This window comes from Molothrus ater, chromosome 3, assembly GCF_012460135.2.
Source record: "Molothrus ater isolate BHLD 08-10-18 breed brown headed cowbird chromosome 3, BPBGC_Mater_1.1, whole genome shotgun sequence".
In the NCBI taxonomy this organism is placed as follows: domain Eukaryota; kingdom Metazoa; phylum Chordata; class Aves; order Passeriformes; family Icteridae; genus Molothrus; species Molothrus ater.
This window is the reverse complement of record NC_050480.2, coordinates 40,897,486-40,914,758: the sequence shown is the minus strand read 5'-3', so window position 1 is coordinate 40,914,758 and position 17,273 is coordinate 40,897,486. Positions and strand designations below refer to the sequence as shown.

The 17,273-nt window shown below is 33.8% G+C and overlaps 1 protein-coding gene across 1 annotated transcript in view; it reads left to right on the top strand.

The window, feature by feature from the left end:
• Nucleotides 1-17,273, top strand: part of WDR27 (WD repeat domain 27) — a 91,826-nt gene that overhangs the window by 15,959 nt on the left and 58,594 nt on the right. Inside the window, exons 13-21 of the mRNA XM_036381445.2 lie at nt 1,017-1,095; nt 1,618-1,689; nt 2,829-2,932; nt 4,058-4,147; nt 7,053-7,174; nt 7,736-7,869; nt 10,286-10,383; nt 10,691-10,812; nt 14,724-14,821. Of these exons, the coding sequence (XP_036237338.1) occupies nt 1,017-1,095; nt 1,618-1,689; nt 2,829-2,932; nt 4,058-4,147; nt 7,053-7,174; nt 7,736-7,869; nt 10,286-10,383; nt 10,691-10,812; nt 14,724-14,821 (919 nt within the window). The remainder of the gene's footprint in view (nt 1-1,016; nt 1,096-1,617; nt 1,690-2,828; nt 2,933-4,057; nt 4,148-7,052; nt 7,175-7,735; nt 7,870-10,285; nt 10,384-10,690; nt 10,813-14,723; nt 14,822-17,273) is intronic.

Sequence of the window (17,273 nt, the reverse complement as noted above, 5' to 3'; positions counted from 1 at the left end):
ATCTGATGTCCAGTTGCCATTGAAGCACCTGTAGCTTTTTTTTTGGTGAGCAACAATAAAATTTAAAAAATATTTTAAAAAATGTTTTCATCCTTACCATTTGCATGTATTGTGCCTGTTAGAATATCAAAGGTTATATCTCTAAGGTTTCGTGGTGTTTTCAGAATGCATCTACAGAGTTTTGTCTAGAATTTCAGGCTGCCTTGGACACCCAGCACTGACAACTGTGCTGCCTTTGTTGACATCTCATGATCAGATAGATAAGTGCTGTAATGAAGTCTTTGGTCTCTTAAGGTGTGTGGTACTGGGAGCTTCTCAGGAAGGGCCTTTTTTGTGCCTCATTGCTGCATTAAGAGAAAGGATAGTTAGTGGCATTTGATGGGACTTCTACCCTCAGGATAGGTAAATTGTCCCAATCCATCTGGGTTTTTTCCCTTGGAATATCAACAAAATTTCCCCCTTTACAATGTTTGTTTGTTTGGTTTGTTTCTGCTGATATGAAATATTCAGTTTGGAGCTGAGGGGTGCCCACTAGGGCTTCCTGGTACAGCACTGGGCATGCAGACATTACCCATGACCTGAGCCCTGTAGGAACACAAATACTTAAAGGTATCCACCAGTTAGCTGGTTAATGATCTTTAGATCCATTCCTTAGTCCAAATATAGGCTGTGAATGCATTATAGCTAATGCATACAAAGGCTAAGCAGAGGCACATAGAAAACACATTTTCTAACTGAAATGAATGGTGAAAAAAGTGATTCAGAAGAGTGTTCTCGCTGCTTCAAAGTTTAAAGTTCCTACTTACTCATGTAACTGGAGGAGGAATGTTATACAATGTAACAGTTCATATATCTTTCCTTTTCTCAGTAATCATTATCTTAGGGTGATTGGTCATTTATGTGTTTTGTAACATAAGGAAACATCAAGTATTTATATTGTGCAAAACCATCTACTTTCACTGTAAAAATATAATGTTAAAAAACATTTTAATGTAAATTAAATTATTTTCCTACAGGAGTGAAGAACACAGTGAAGGATAAACCATTGGTTTTCCATAATAAAATTAAGTCATCAGGATATACAGCAGCACCACGGTCAGTAGAAATATTACTACTTTCCCTGTCTTATTGGTGTGTGATATTATTTCACATAACTATGTAGTCTTATGATTGTGAAATTAATCACCTGTGAAAAATAGTTATGGTGCTATCAAAGAAAAGAATTTTAAAAACATAATGTAAACCAAAATGTTCACAGCTTCGGGCCATTGTCCAACTTCCTTTTGAAATCCATATTTGGTATCCTGATTCTTTCATCTGGCTCGACTCTTGTGTTTTCAGCTTGCAGAAAGTATTGTCTGAGAACTTTTTTTGTATGAATTTTGACTTTCAGAATATGCTACTCAACAAATAACTCACAGAAATCAAGGTCCAAACTCAGGCATTAGAATATTAGACATTTATATTGTCATCAAAGTGTAAATTCTCTTTTCTATTGACATTAGCCACAGATGTAAATAATAAGAAGGGAATAGGATTGCTTTTGCTTGAAAAAAGCTGTTTTTCCCATGCAAGGTTTAATATTTCATATAAGAGTGTATGTTTTCTCTCTCGTAGAATGGCCATGTTTTCTCCAAATACTAATCTGAAAAAAAAAGAGGTATCAAAGTGGAAGACCAGTTGTAAATGGTAGGTCATCTAATGATGGTTAAAGGAGGAACAAATTAAAATAAATTTAAGAAATTAAAAATGCTTCTGTCATTGGAACTTTTTAGTAAGGGTTGCCGCTAGAACTAAGGCTTGGTAAATTTGATATAAAAATTTATCCCTGCAGCAAGTGATTTGGTTTATCAGACTGAATTAAACTTGAGTGCTTCATATAAAAGAAAATACGCATATCTATTTTCTTAGATTTGTGTTGGTAGGAAGAACAGGTGCTAAATATGGTTGGAAGCTAAGTCCTAACATGTTCTTAAGCTGCAGTTCTAGTCTGAAAAATAACTGAATGTGGCACAGGGAGAAGTGATTTGAGATCATGTCCCTCATTCACCCCTAAAAATCTTGTTACCTGAAGTCAATGCAAACTTACTCCAATGGATTTAAACAGAGTGTGTGCAATAGTATAAATTGACCAGTGGAATCTTTATCACTGGTCAAAAAGAACAAACGTTTTTCTAAAGCTGACATTTTCATGTTAATTTTTATGGAATGTTAAATGGGGATATTGCACACATTTTTTCTCTTTACTCTTATATAGTTTTTCCTTTAAGTAATGCAAACATGAAAGTAAAGAATTATTGATGCCATAATTTTTCTTATTTAAAAAGAGATGTTAAAGTGTTAAGAAACCCACTTAATAGCTCAAGACTAAGTTTTTGTAAACCTTGCACACATAGGAAGCCTTTACATGAGTACTTCACATAATTTCAACTTTGTTTTAGCACTGTTTTATATAGGTTAAGCTACTTAGTATTTTAAGTTGTGTGTGGGTTTTTTATTTAAATTGCCTTTTTTTTAGCTAATATTACATTTTTCCACAAGGTCTTTGTGAACAAGGTAGACTTGACATTCTTTAAATACGTTTGTGACTTAAGAAATTCTTTTTTTGCCAGACACTGTTAATTCTTGATCTTGTGAATTCATACCTCTTACTGGTAGGAGTAGTTTAAATATAATAATTTAAAATGAATTTGGCTCCAATATTGGATTTGACATATTTTTTTCCAGCAAATATTTATATAAAGTTGTTTAGAATAATTCCCAAAGCACATTAATTTCATAACTGAAATGAAGATGTACTAATTTCTTTCTTTTTTCCTTCTTTGAAGTAAAAATAAAGAATATCCATTGGAAAGTTATCCTCCAATCAAATATGAGAAAGAGATATCTGTTACTTGTAAACCAACCCCAATTTTTTCTGTTCAATATTCTGGTAAGTACAGGCTTTATAAAAAGTGCAGTTGTGTCAGTGTGAAGAAAGAAATTAAAAGTTTGTGTGGCATAGTTTCTAGAGACTGGAGATTTAGTGTGGATAAATCCACAGAAAAGTTTCTGACAATACCACATACTGTTTGATCATAATTTTTTATCTTTGCAAAACCATGCAAGCTGTTGCTACATATGCAACAGGATTCTATTTCTGATTTTATGTCTTATTTCCTTTTAAATTTATTCTTTGTCTTTCCCACTACTACTTGAAAATTAAGAGTTCTTTCACTAAGGAATTTATTTTCTAGCACATTTACTTAGTTTCATTAGGGTGTATAAAATACTGAAGCTCTGTTTCAAAACACTCATATTTCTTATATAAATATTATTCAGTTATTGTAAATTGAAATATTAAAAAAGGAATTCTCCTATGTGACCCAAAGAGAGGGATTTTTCTTAACTGTTTTGGATAAATGACTCTTGCAATAGGTTTAGTCTGTTCGAATGTAAATATGATTAAGCAGAAAGCACTTCCTAGATTTGCAATCAAGCATTCTACCACATATATAATTATGTCAATCTACACCATGCAAGGCAAAATATTTTCAAAGTATTTAAAAACTTAAATAACTGTAAGTGTTTTGAAGATAAGAACAACTTTAATCCTCGGGAAATAAAAGCAATTAGATGCAATCAGTGACTTTGCTAAAATATATTCCATCTCTGTTCCCTAGAGAGTTTTGCTATTATGTTGTAAGTATAAATCTTCTTTTAGTTTGAGGAAGAAAAATCTTTCTCTCTTTTTCTCTTTGTCTCTCCCACACCCATGCATGCACACACAGGCTTAAATAACCCAAGTAAAGCAAAAAATTCAGATTTTACTTTTTTGAGTTAAAAAATTATGTTATTTAGAGAATATGTCCGGACCAGAAGTGAATTTGCCTACAATCCTACCAAATTCTGCAACACTGATTGGTGATGTTCATAAAAAGTTAGTGTTAAACATATTAAATGAATATCTGGGTTTTGTTTTGTTGTAGTGACATACATGATTTTTATGATTAAAAGAAGTAGCATATTAGCTTCTTTTTGCTTTCAGATGTAAATTATTAAATGCTCTTCTTTGTAGGGGATGGAGAGCTGCTGGCTTGTGGCCAGGGTGACAAAACTGTGCTGATATTCAATTCCAATCTCATTGATGTGCATAGTATTTTTTCAGGTAAGTTTATGAATTATATTATAAAAGATATGAGTTGAGTTGATGGTTGAGTTCAATCTAAAATGGCATGGATTCCACTTACATCACCCTAATATCAAGAGAGAGGAAATATTGATGATTCAGGACGTAAAATTTATTTCTCTGATTGCTTAATTTGTCCTAGAATTAAAGTGACTACCAGGTGTTCACATTTCTCAATTTTTTGTGGGGTAAGAAGAAATCTATGATGATATATACTGAAATCTTCATAATGATGTATAATATGTATTACAGTAATTAAAGGGAAAAAATAAAGGCAATATATTGCAATAATAATGCATGTGTATATTGTAGCAGTATGTTCTGATAGTTTGTTAGCCAAAAATTGACTGTGATGACTTGGCAAAAGATGTGTTTGCTTTGCAACTCCAGACTTCTAGAGAATAACCATTTAAACAAAAAGGGACTATTCCTAAGAGGAAATCCAAAACTACAAAAGTGTATGCATGTGTAAACATATATGCTTTTAAATGAGTCTTCAACACCAGATTATGTCTAAATTTCTACAGGAACAATCTGTTAAATTTTTAATAGCTGTAAATGTTATGGCTTTAAATCGATCCTGCTGCATGAATTTTCTGTGAAATCTCATAATGGAAAATAAATGTTTTTTACTATTTGGCCCTAACAAGTATTAAAATCAGACATCTTAAAGATAATTTAGAGAATTATTTCTCAGTAAATAACTCTGAAAACTGATTTGTGGAAACAGTTTTTCTTTTTGAGTAATTTTCATTATATTTAGTGTAAGAGGTGACATTAAGGAGGCAACACTACTGATATCATCCTTCTTGTCTGAGGAAATTGATGAAAATGTGCCTTGTGGACAAAGTCTTTTTTTTCTACAATAGGAAGTTCTTAAGTTTTTCACTGACTTCCTTCATTGATGCCTTTAATAATTTATGTCGTTTTTTTTTTTTAATAATGCACAAGTCTGAAAAGCAATGTGAACCATATTCTAACATGTATATAGTTCTTTCCAAAAGCAACATAAATGTTGAACTCCCAGGTAAAGTAATGCATGGGATTAGGAACCACAAACCATTAGTTGCCTGCTTGTTTCATTCACATCATTTTTCTGTGTTGTTCAGATTACCATGCAGTCACTTGTTTACTTTCTACTTTTGATGTTCTTGTTTTAGTACTGTCATATGTGATAACCATGAAGCATTATTGTCACTTAGAGCTACAATCAATGGCAATGTAAAATTTTCTTTTTTTTCAAGAAATGGAAATTGTATCTATTCTGCTAAAAAATTTCAGTTTCAAGGCAGCATTAACATCTGAATATTGCTGCTTATCAAAAGTCATGGCTCTATAAGGCAGCATCAGAGGAATGGTATAACAGCAGTTTTGCTGTTAGCCTGATTTATTCAGCCTTGTTCCCTGAGGGGTTGAGTTACAGTTTTAAGCAGTTCTGCATTCTTCTTCAGTGGTGACTCTTCAGGTGTCTGTGTCCTGTAGTGAAGTGCAGGTGATGTTGAACAGCTGTATAGAGTTACAGCCAGCATGGCCTTTCTGAATAAGTCTCTTTACAAAACCAGCTGCTATTCTTCTCAATGTGCTCTAGTGCTGGGGAGCCCTGAGTAATGCCTGTTTTGAATTTTACTGGGCTCTTTCAAGCCAGCTGGCATCTCCTTCACTGTGCTTTGGGACTCTGGGGCCTGGAGAGCAGAGATTCTTAAGCTTTTTGCGTGGCTCTTCCAATTTTCCAAACCTCAGATTTTCCTAAAGTTTCTCAGGTTCCTTACTACTTTGGTGAAGAGTTTTGTATTCTGTTGTGGTTTTCTTTTTTTTTTGTTTGTTTGATTGGTGTTGTGTGTTGTTTTTTTTTCTTTAATGCAGATTATTCAAGGCTTCCAAATATTTTTAGGAAATGAAAGCCTTTAAATAAACCTTTCTGTTGTGAACAAAATAAGAATAATACTTATATGTGTATTTGAGCAGTGCCTGTGCAATTTTCTGGTGAAAATTCTACAGCTGTTTGGTAACTGGGAATTAAAATACCTATTTTATAAGAATTTTTGTAGACATATGTCTACAAAATGAAATATCTCAATTGCTGCGATATATTTAATAGCTTCCTGTAATTTAAAGCAAGCTATTTTTTAATATGAAACTTTCGTTGAGTAAAGATAAAATATGCACAAGAGGGCAGCATAAGAACTTTGAATGTTTTAAGACTAGATGAAATTCATTAGACTTCATCTGACAAATTGCAGTAACATGCATCAAAGTCTGTAAAACTTGATTGGCATGTTCTTTTTTGATCTTTTTTATCAGCTTCAACATAATGTTGGATCAAATTAATAATTTTACCTTTTGACTATTGTTTCTGGCTTTTAAAGTTTTTTTAAAACTTATCTTTTTTTAAAGATAAGTTTCTGATCTTGTTTTTAACAAGCCATTGAAGTGGCATGCTTATTTTATTTATATGCCAAAAATATCTAGCTCAGTAATAAAAGGTTAATAAAAAACCCCAAAATATTTCAACCCTTTTTGATGTCTTAAGGGGTTTCCAGACCATGTTTAATATAAAATTTCATTATAATATAATACTCAGATTTTTTTTCCAATACTGAATCTTTGCCTATATTTAATTTCAAGGATATTTCTTGAAAGTGCTCTTCCAATAACTTTGAAAAATTAGAGTTGGAATTATCTTTGTCTGTTCATTAGTGAGAGACATTTTCCTGTGTTTTTTGGTGGAAGAAAATTTCAATAGCTGGTTTACTGTTACCAGTTTTAATCCAACCATTTGAAACCTGTACTTAGAATGTATTTTAATGTTGTGCATAATTATATTAAAATACCTCAAGTAACTCTAGAGAAATTTATTAATGCAAGACATTATTATTTTTATTAGGTCATGATGGTGCAGTTAACTCTGTTGGCTGGAGTCATGACAGGAAGTGGTTAGTTTCTGCATCAGAAGACAGAACCTTAAGGGTCTGGTCAATCTGCAATAAGGAACCTGCCCTAATTCTGGTAATTGGAATCTACCATTCATTTGGTCACAGAGAACACTGTTTTACACTTTTATCTACTTCTGTTTTAAAAGCTTTGTAGAAAGAACCAATTTCTAGAGCTACTGAGTGGTGACTCCCACTGATATAACGATCTGGGTGATCTCCTTTGACTCCAAATTAGGTTTTTCTCATGATAATTTAGGAACAGAAAAAATCAACCTTGTTAAAAAAAAATCCCAGTGGACACGTCTGGAAGTTTTGGTTTTAATGTCTGGTCTGTATGTAGTATTTTCATTGGCTCAGCTTACTTGACTTTAGTCCATTCCCAAATTCAAAAAGAAGTTCAGAGTATGAAGCTAGATTGTATTAGATTCAATTGACTACAGATATACTGCCAGCTAATTTAATTAAATCTTCTTTTTTCAGAGTAATAGATGTCAAAAATAAGAAGGGCCACTATGTAGAGTTTAACCTCCTGGCCTATGATCAGGATGACAGGGAGGTTCTGTCTTAACATCAGGAATCTCAAACAAAAAATATTTATTTGACTCTATTCTTAACAAATTCCTTTATATTTCAGGGTAAAGAGAAGTTCCATAAGACTGTACGCTTTGCACAGTTTTATTTTATAGATACATTTATATTGCTGTGTTGTGGAGCTGAATTTCATCTCTTAAGTTTCCATCTAGACACAACCAAGGATGACCTAAAACGGTGAGTTCATTAACAGACCAGTGAAGTTCTTGTAAAGTTTGATCTGCAATTTTGTGTGTGGTGAGGTGAGGTGAGCTGAGGGGGAAAAACTATTACAGAAGATAAAAAACTGAACAAATAGTAAAAGCTACTTCCAAAATATCTTAGTTTTGAATGGAAGAACAAAAAGAATTAGGGCTGCAACACTGAAGTCTTAGTTGATATTGTGAATGGTATGTTTTGTCTGTTGATGGTATTAGTCAGTATTGGACTGCATCCTTAGATGGGGAAAGCTGGTCTGTTTTCTTCCTCTATTTCCTTTGTAGTTTTGCTGCTGCACAGAAAAACGTACTAAGCACAAGCTTAAATATGTTTAGGAATAGGAGTGCTTTCCTGGATTGAGGCATGAACCTGGTATGTGGAACTTCACTGAAATGTTAAATGGTCATACAGAATTATGTAATAGTTTTCTTCCATAATCTGCTTACCTAGTTTGTTTTACTTGTTAATTCTTAGTTTATGGGGATATTAATAAACCACTAAAAAGGTAACCCAAATTGTTACATAAACTTCAATTTCTAAGAGATGAGAACGAATGTACAGTGTCCAGCTCAGTGTGTCCACAATACCTGCCTGAATTTTAAATGAGTTGCACTTTGAATTGAAGATATACAGGACATGTAGCAAATGCATTGTGTCAAAAAAAATTCCTTAAACATGATAAAATTCTGTTGTTTTTTTTTTTTTTTTTAATAATGGGTACTCTTCTATATCCCCCTCCCTCTGTTACTTTGGTTCAGTTTTCTCATAACTTGGATTTTATGAATCTCAGTTTACTCTTGGTTGATTTGCTTTTTATGTGAAATTCTACCCATGTCATGCCCTGTGAGGTATTTATCTGTGTAGTAGTCTGCAGTGTAGAAGAAAGGTATTTCAGCCAATTCAAACAATTGTTGCAAAAAACTTGCATTTGGGAAAATCTTAACTGTTTTAATCAGCTTCTTTCAGCGTGGTAAATTGGACCAGAGGAAACTTCATACTGCCTTTATTAGATTGTACCTATTTTATCAGTCAGCTTATTTAAAGTTAGCTTGGGTAGATTTACCGAAAAATAGAAATAAATCATTTGCTCTTGAAGTCTAGTACAGTTTATTTTTTAGTTTATTTAAAAAAAGTACTTGTGGAAACTACAAAAGATTCTTGGATTAAATTGCAAAACACTGTATATTATCTTCTGCTTCACCATCACTACTAAAGTGGTTCTGATGTCCATCTGAAAAGATCAGCAGATCATTGTTAGAGAATAACAATGAAAGGCAAAAACCAAGTCACTAAGCATTTTTCTTTTGAACAGATCTGGCTGACAACCATATTGCTTTTGTCAAATGATCTCAGTTTTGCAAACTTCTAGCATTGTTGGAAAGAAACAGTAATGATTCCTACTGCACGTCATGCATGGACTTTTGCACTTTCATTAGACAGACGTGCTAAAATGCAAGTATGATATTAACTGGTACACAGGCAGTTACTTTAACACTGTGCAGACAGTGTCCAGCAATGGCTAAAACCCTGGTGTGTTATCAATGCTATTTTGATCTCAAGTCCAAAACACAGCACCAAACAAGCCACTATGAAGAAAATTAACTCCATCCCAACCAGACCCAGTACAGTTGTTATTGACTCTCTATTCTTTCGGTGACTTCTATGAAAATCACACTCTTCTTGCCCCACATATCCATATCCATGGAGTTCTGTTTTCTGTTTACTATAAGAATAGATCCATGTTGCCTATGTGGATATATTCCAGTAAACAGAAAGTTCTAATTATATTGAATTACAACACAGTTTTGAGTTGTCTAATAAAAAAGCCTGAAGCCATTTTAGAGGCTTTGGCATGTTTGCCACCTCTGCATGGAGCTGGCAGGTAACCCACAGGACCTTAAAAAGTTTTGTGTTTATTGGGAAGCAAAATTTCTTTGGTACTGTGTGATCAGTCCCTTATTCTCCTCCCATCTAAATGGAAATTATTGTTTCCTCACTGTTTTCATTCTTTTCTCACTGTTTTCTCCTCATTTTCCTCCTGATTGCCCTATCATCAGCACATTAAATGCTACACTGAAACCAGTGGCATATCTGCTTTCTGAACATAGGTACTTGACAGACTTTAATCTCTTCAATATTTTCAGTATACATACAGGATTATTTTAGTGTTTCATGTTGATGGAAAATCAGTCTTCTGTATATGAATATCATGGGTTGTTTTTCATCTAAATGAGTTTGGTTACTAAGTTTTTAACAGGCTTCAACAATAAGGCAAAAGATCTGTCACTTTAATTTTTAATAATGAAAGAAAGCATTTTGATTTGTGGTTCCAGTGGGTGTTAACAAATCATAACTAATTTCATTAACACAAGCATTGATTTGATATTTTTTGCAGATACAAACAGAGGAGTGTTTGCAAATTGGTACAGAAATTTCCCATGACTTCAGCAATGGAGATTACCAGCCTTTCAGCAGTAAATGAGTTCTATTCTTGTATCCTTTGTATTTCTTATTTTCTTTGTAGTTCTTTGGACTTAATGACATGGGCATCAGCTAAAGGAAGTAGCATTTGATGAATTAGTACTCCTTTTCTATTGGAGTAAAAATCTTGTAATTTTTTGTGATGTTGAACTTCATCCTTAGACATAAATTTTTAGTGCTGTAAGATTTTTGGTGTTGCACATAGAGCAATAAATACAACAGAGTTTATATATATGCTTATTTATCTGTATTTTTAATCTGTTTATATGCTTTTTTTCCCCTTTGGATAAGTTTAACTTTAACACAGAGAACTGAACAGATATTGTACTTACAGCTGGCAGCAACCGAGCGTTGGAAGTTTTTGACCTCAATGCGGGCTGCAGCACAGCAGTGATACAGGAAGCTCATGTTAGATCAGTCCATCAGATCTGCCAAAATAAGGTATATTCTTTATTGAATTTTATTTCTAATACCACTACAACATCATCAACAAAGAAATCAGAGGCTAAAAGTAGAATTGGTAGTAATCAGTAAGTTTTTATATGTTGGGGAGGATGGGCAAGAACATGAGTCTGTGTGATAGGTCCATACAGATTTCATTTGTTCTCTAGTGTAAAGGAGGGAGCAGTGAGACTGATTGAGTCATCTTGCTATTAGAGAAGTGTTTATTATCTTTTGCCTTACTTGTGCTAAACTGTATTACTGTAGTCCAACAGGAATTTTTCCTTATGTAAGTGTTCTCTTCTGAAGCTCAATCTGACACCGTGTGATTTATTCTGAAACTTTGGAAACAGCAATAAAAAAAAGTTCTCAGTACTACAATAGAATAGATGACTTAAAACCCCTCATCCTTGCTCTTTCTTTTTTTCCTTGAAGACTGATTTGAGTATTTGTAGTTTTTATGGTAGCATATGTTCTGGAATGCCTGCTGTGTTAGGTCTGGTTGAATGTGGTGCTCCATTCCCAGTTGGAAAGTCCTTGCTTCTGTGGGTTTAAAACAATCCTTGTTATTACTGTTGTAGAACTCTTTGTGGGTTTTCCTTATAGATGTGATCTGGTAAAACACTTAAAATTGTGCTAACTATTTCAGTACTGTTTGTAACACATATAGGCTTAAAGTTCTGGCTTTTCTTTTTGCTGGGTCAGCTTAGTGCCTTCAGGTTATTTAATCAAGAAAAACTCTAAAGCTGTGGGCAAGTACTCACTTGGGAGAAAAAACTAGATGTATGTGGTAGAGCAAAGAAAACTCACCATTTTGGAGGACATTTTTACATCAAAGTTCTCTATTTTTTTCAGTTATATAAAACTAGTACTTAAGATAAGTCAATAGGAAAATTACACATCAACTATTTTATTACATCGGGTAGTTTAAACCTATTAGAGCAAATTAGACTTATAAAAATGTGCAGAATGCTGTGTGCAAACTACATCATGTTCAAAGTATGAAACACACTGGAATCTAAGGTTCTCTAGTGATGAGACACGGTTCAATGGAAACAAACCTGTGGAGAGAAACAGTTCATTCTGAAAATCCAGTGCCTACACCCCAAAATTTATGAAGGCTTTCCTTTGGATTATTCCTAGTCTCATTGTGTGGACTACATACTCATTTGTGATTGCAGTATACATATTCTTGAAGTGCATTTTCTTCTTTAGATTCATGCAAATCAGTTCTCATGTTCCAAGACTCTTTTGTGATTCCATTTGGATAATCGTTAAGTGGGCATAATAATAAAATTTACTCTTTAAATTAATAAAAAAGCAAATCTATTTTGAGGTTGTGGTAGATTATAGGGAAAGTATGTTCCAATTATATGTTGGAGAAACCTGTTAGCAAATTATAAAATGCATAGGGTATCCTGGAAGCCTAGATGATCAGCATGATGTTCTCTTATATTTGATTTTAGACAAAAACAGCTGAAGCAAGTATATATAATTTGCCTTGTAATGACTTTGATTTTAAATTTTTCTTTTGATCTGTTCTAGAGATTGTTTGCAGTTGCCAAACGAAATTAATCTCAGCCTTAAGTATTTTGATTAAGATTATCATAACAGTCCATTGCTTTTTATACTGAATTTTAAGAGACATAGTAAAATGAATTGAATGACATATCAAAATCATCTTCCTGTCTTAGAGTTTAGAACATATGAGATATCAAAATAGATGCCAATTTGAGATCAGATCACAAAGATTCAGAGCTTTAGTGTTAATAATGCCTTTGTAATGGTGCAAAACACATTCTTTGAACAGAAAACTGTCATTGTGAGCCACAAATATTTGGATGGTATTGTGTTCTGCTAGCACAGTTATAGAGTACACTCATTTTCACAGAAACAGCAAAATTTTCAATTTTCTGTTCAGACCCTTTTGTATCAAAATTCATTGGTCCATTAGTTAGGAAGTCTACTTGATGTGAAGAGTGAAAAATGTAATGGGTAACTCTGAAGTTTCAGTCAGTTAACTTTTTCCTAACCATAGTTACAATGTTGGCAAAAGTATAAGATCACCAGAAGGTACAGAGTGCTTTCTTATATATCTATTGATACATGCCTTTAGCGTAAGCCAGCTGCACTCCTTGGATGACATAAGTGGTGCTTATAAGGAATTAATGAAGGAAATTGAGATTCTATAGAACCGTATCCTTCTTGAGGCCAAATCTTATGTGAAGGTTGCAATGTAGTTAATCTAGAGAGAAGCTGAGAAGGGATTACAGTGCAGGATAAGGAGGCTGATGGGGCAGAAGAAAGGGATTTGTCTATCAGAATGAAAGCATAGTTTCAAGAGTGTGTGGGATTTTGCTACTTTTTGCATCAGATTCTCATAAATAATAGATTATCATAAATTGATGGGCTATAAAAACACAAAGTGAAAAATAAAATTCAGCTTGTATATTATCCCAACAAGTATATATTTTCTTTTCTTTTATATCAAAGTTCAGTAGCCAATGTCATTTGAAGATACAAGTATATGTATTAATAAAGTATATTGCCGCAAAATTTCAGGGCAGAGAAGGAACAAATGGATTGCTCTTCTTAACTTTAGTTTTTCCCTGTATTCTGTGTATTCTATAGTAAAGGAGTAATGCACAAAGTAAATGTGTATGTGTCTGTAGAACTTCTTGTTTTGGATTCTTGCGACCAGTGCTGGCTGAATCAAGGGGTGGTGAGCAAATACTTCAAAGGCACAAAAAAGGGTGCTCTTTTACTTTTAATGAATGCTGTCCTTTGGGCTACTACTGTCTTTGTCTTTTGCTTTACTCTTTTTTTTTAGTTATACAGAGAAAATGTGAGACTGTGTAGACTTTGTGGGGAAATGTGTTGCACAGTACATTTTAATTCATCTCTTAGAGCAAGCTATGCACCAGCTTTCATAATGAATAGGAGATTCCTGGCAGTCAAATACTGATTGCAGGAAATTACCTTGAGGTTTCTGTGATGTATTCAGCCAAATCAAGAAAGTGAATGGTTAGGAAAGGAAAGAAAGTGTTTTAACTGTTTCAATCTGGTTCCCTGGAGAAAGAAGTCTTTAGCCAGCAAAAAGGCTGGGATTTGCCAATGTGGATGTTAAAATATCAGAGGTTTAAAACTGGATTTAATTATTTAAAAGTATGAAGCCAAAATTAGTCTTGTGATGAATGAATGCAATTGCTACTGAAGTCAATGGAATTGGACACTTAGCCCAGGGCTAACAATGTCTTATAATTAATTGTTGAAGTAACCTTTGCTCCCTCCCTTTCACTGCCCTTGTTTTTGTCCCAAAACATCCTGTACTGTCTTGTGCAATCACAAAAAGATCTTCCCCTGCTTCACATAATGGATCCCATACCCTGATTTTAGCAATCCCCATCAGTCAGTGAGATGCCCCAGATAACCTGTCTCACTGACTGTCCTGGTGGGTTTCACCCCTGGACCAAAGGGCTCATGGCTGTCCTGGGACAGCACTGGGAGGAGCCAAGGCCGTGCTCCATTTCTCTGACTGGATTATGGGACTTCCTCTACATGCTCTTTGCATGCTCTTCCTCTTTGCTCCTTTGCATGTGTACAGACAAGCTTTTTTTCACATAATCTAACAAATATTTACTGTTTGTTTCTTAGATGGACTAAATTATCCACTGAAAGGGTGGTTGGTCACTGGACTGGATTCCCTGGGGAAGTGGTCCCAACACTAAAGCTTTTCAGAGTTCAAGGAGCATCTGGACAATGCTCTTAATCATATGGCGTAATTCTGCAAGGAGCAGGGAGTTGGACTTGATGATTCCCATGGATCTCTTCTATCTCAAGATATTCTATGATTCTATAAATAATTAATGCCATAGAGAATAGTTACCTGAAACTGATTTATTGTTTTACAGGGATCATCCTACAGCACTCAGCAACCTGAAGCTTACAACCTTTTCCTGACCACAGCTGCAGGTGATGGCATCAAACTGTGGGATTTAAGAACACTGAGGTAAGAATTAATTAGGTACCTTGTAATAAAAAGCTATATCTTTATCTTGCTAAAGCTTTATCTTTATCTTTATATGCTTTATCTTTATTCAGAATTCATACTTGCTCTCATATACAAGTAGAAATTTTGATGTGGAATCTGAACAACAGGTTAATTGAAGTTGACTAGTTTTTAGATACCAAGCAAAGTGCTCATTCCTCAATTATAGTTAGTTATGTGGAAGCCATTGAATATTTAGGATTTTTCATCTATGTTTACCCACATTTGTAGATCTAATCGTATATATATAATGGTGCCCTGAACTGAATGCTAATGGTATTTCCAAAACAGCATGCCATTACTGCTAAAATAAGTAAAATCTATGATCTATCTTTTAAAATATAAGCCAATTGCAGCAACATTTTTAAAAACCATGTATGTAGTGCTATAAGTTTGCATGACACATTACCATAAACTCAGAATTAAATGCTACACTGTTTCTAAACACCTTTCAATTTTGAGAAAGCCTTGGGACAAATTAATAGAACATCAAGGAGGGAACATTGCTCAGGAGAAGTAATACCTGGGGCAAGCTCTGTTGTGGAGGCCAAAAGAATTATGTTTAAAAGAAAAGGGGATTGGGCAGGAGGATGTTTAGGCTTCAAAGAATAATTTCCTATTTGCTTTCTGTGTATGTAAACATAGCTATGGAAAGATGTCATATAATTTTTCTAGTACCGAATTTTCTATTTGGGCAATGTTTAATAAACCTTTCATTTATTTCCATCTTTCTGTGGTAAGAATACATTAAATCTATAGGGGGCATATGTGTTCTTTTCAAAATCATTGCTGTATTACCTTCACTCAATGCCAGAAAGTAATGAAACTAGAAACTGCTGGGTTGGAATATGTTACCTTCTTATGTTTTTCTAATAAGCTGCTCAAACTGTGTTGCTGAAGAGTAATGAAAAAGTAGAAAGCTTTTCACAGATCACTTATCTGTCTCTTTGTTTCTAAATACTAATATAAGTAAAGTCAGTGAAAGGTAAAATAGTTAAAGTGTAAAATCTGGGCAATCAATTAAATGAATATGTCTTGAGAAGAAGGAGCAAATTTATGTATGTTCTTGCTGTATATTTAATTTGGCTAGGTCAGTGTATTCTAGTATCCACTGTGTTCTATTAGCCAAGCTTCAAAAAAGTACTTCAAATCCTTAATGACAGATATTTTAAGGGTGCTTGTGAGGTACTATGTATATGTGTGTGTTTGTTACACATTACACAGTGATCAGTAGTATAAACTCTTGTGGAGAAGAAATAGAAAAAAAAATTGTTTTTTTCTTGTTAGCAATTTTCAAGGAACAAAAGACAAACAAACCACATTTTTTAAAATGAAATTTTCTGCCATTGCTCAGACCAGAGACTGAGTCTTCTATATTTTAAAATCTGTTCCTGAGTTCTCAAAAGGAGTAAAACTGTTCAATTTTTCCTATGTGTTCACCAGGTGTTTTTCACATAAATAAATTTAAAATGTCTAGGTTTGGAAAGGTCTGTTTGAACTTGGAACAAGTCTCTGCTGAAGTGTTAGGTCTACTATAGTTACACAGACTGAACACTTTTGCTTTTTTTTTTTTGTTCTTAGGTTTTATCCAATCAAATCCAGTCCATCCCTTGCACTGTTGAGTACTTACAGGAGAGATTAGTTCCTAAACAACCTTATGGTGGGCCAGTACCTTTAATCTCTTAAAGTTGTTGATTTGTAAAGTTGGTGCATCAACAACTGTTTCCAGTCCCTCTGGAATGACCTGCCTTTGTTTTTCCTTTGGGTTTGCCAGAATAGGGTTTGTTTAGTGAAATCTTTGTCCAGTGTTCTTGCAATATAGCAAAGGTAAGTCCACCTTCTCATTTATATTGTTTGCAGGGTTGTGGATAGTAACACTAAGTCCAAGATCTCCACTTTATGTTTGTTGATTTTATTCTAAATATTTTCCCTAGCTGTCCACAGTGAAAATTATTTTGCTTTTCTTTAATCTGTTTGTTGCCCTTGAGAATCTATCCATTGTTACTTTATTTAAAAATTCTGTTAAGTACAACATTTTGATTAAATAAGGGGGAAAAATACCTTCATCACAGTGCTCTTCAAAGCTGTTGTTGAAAGCATGGGAAATAATTTACAAAATAACTGCACAATTCCCTTGGACTCTTAGGGGGTTTTTAATTCAGTTTCTTTGGTGATGGTTCCTTTTCATATGACATGCATTCCTTTTCTCACAATTGACTGAGGAATCATAGCAGGATGCTCTGGTTCCTTTTTGATCTGCACAGATTAAATCTTCAAACAGGTTAACCTGGCCTATAGCTTTATAAGTTTTGGATATATGAATGTTTTTGCTTTGAGTTCTACAAAAAAATTGCTGTTCAACCTGTGTTATCAAATTACAATTTTTTTCCCAATGAAAATTCATTTAACTTTT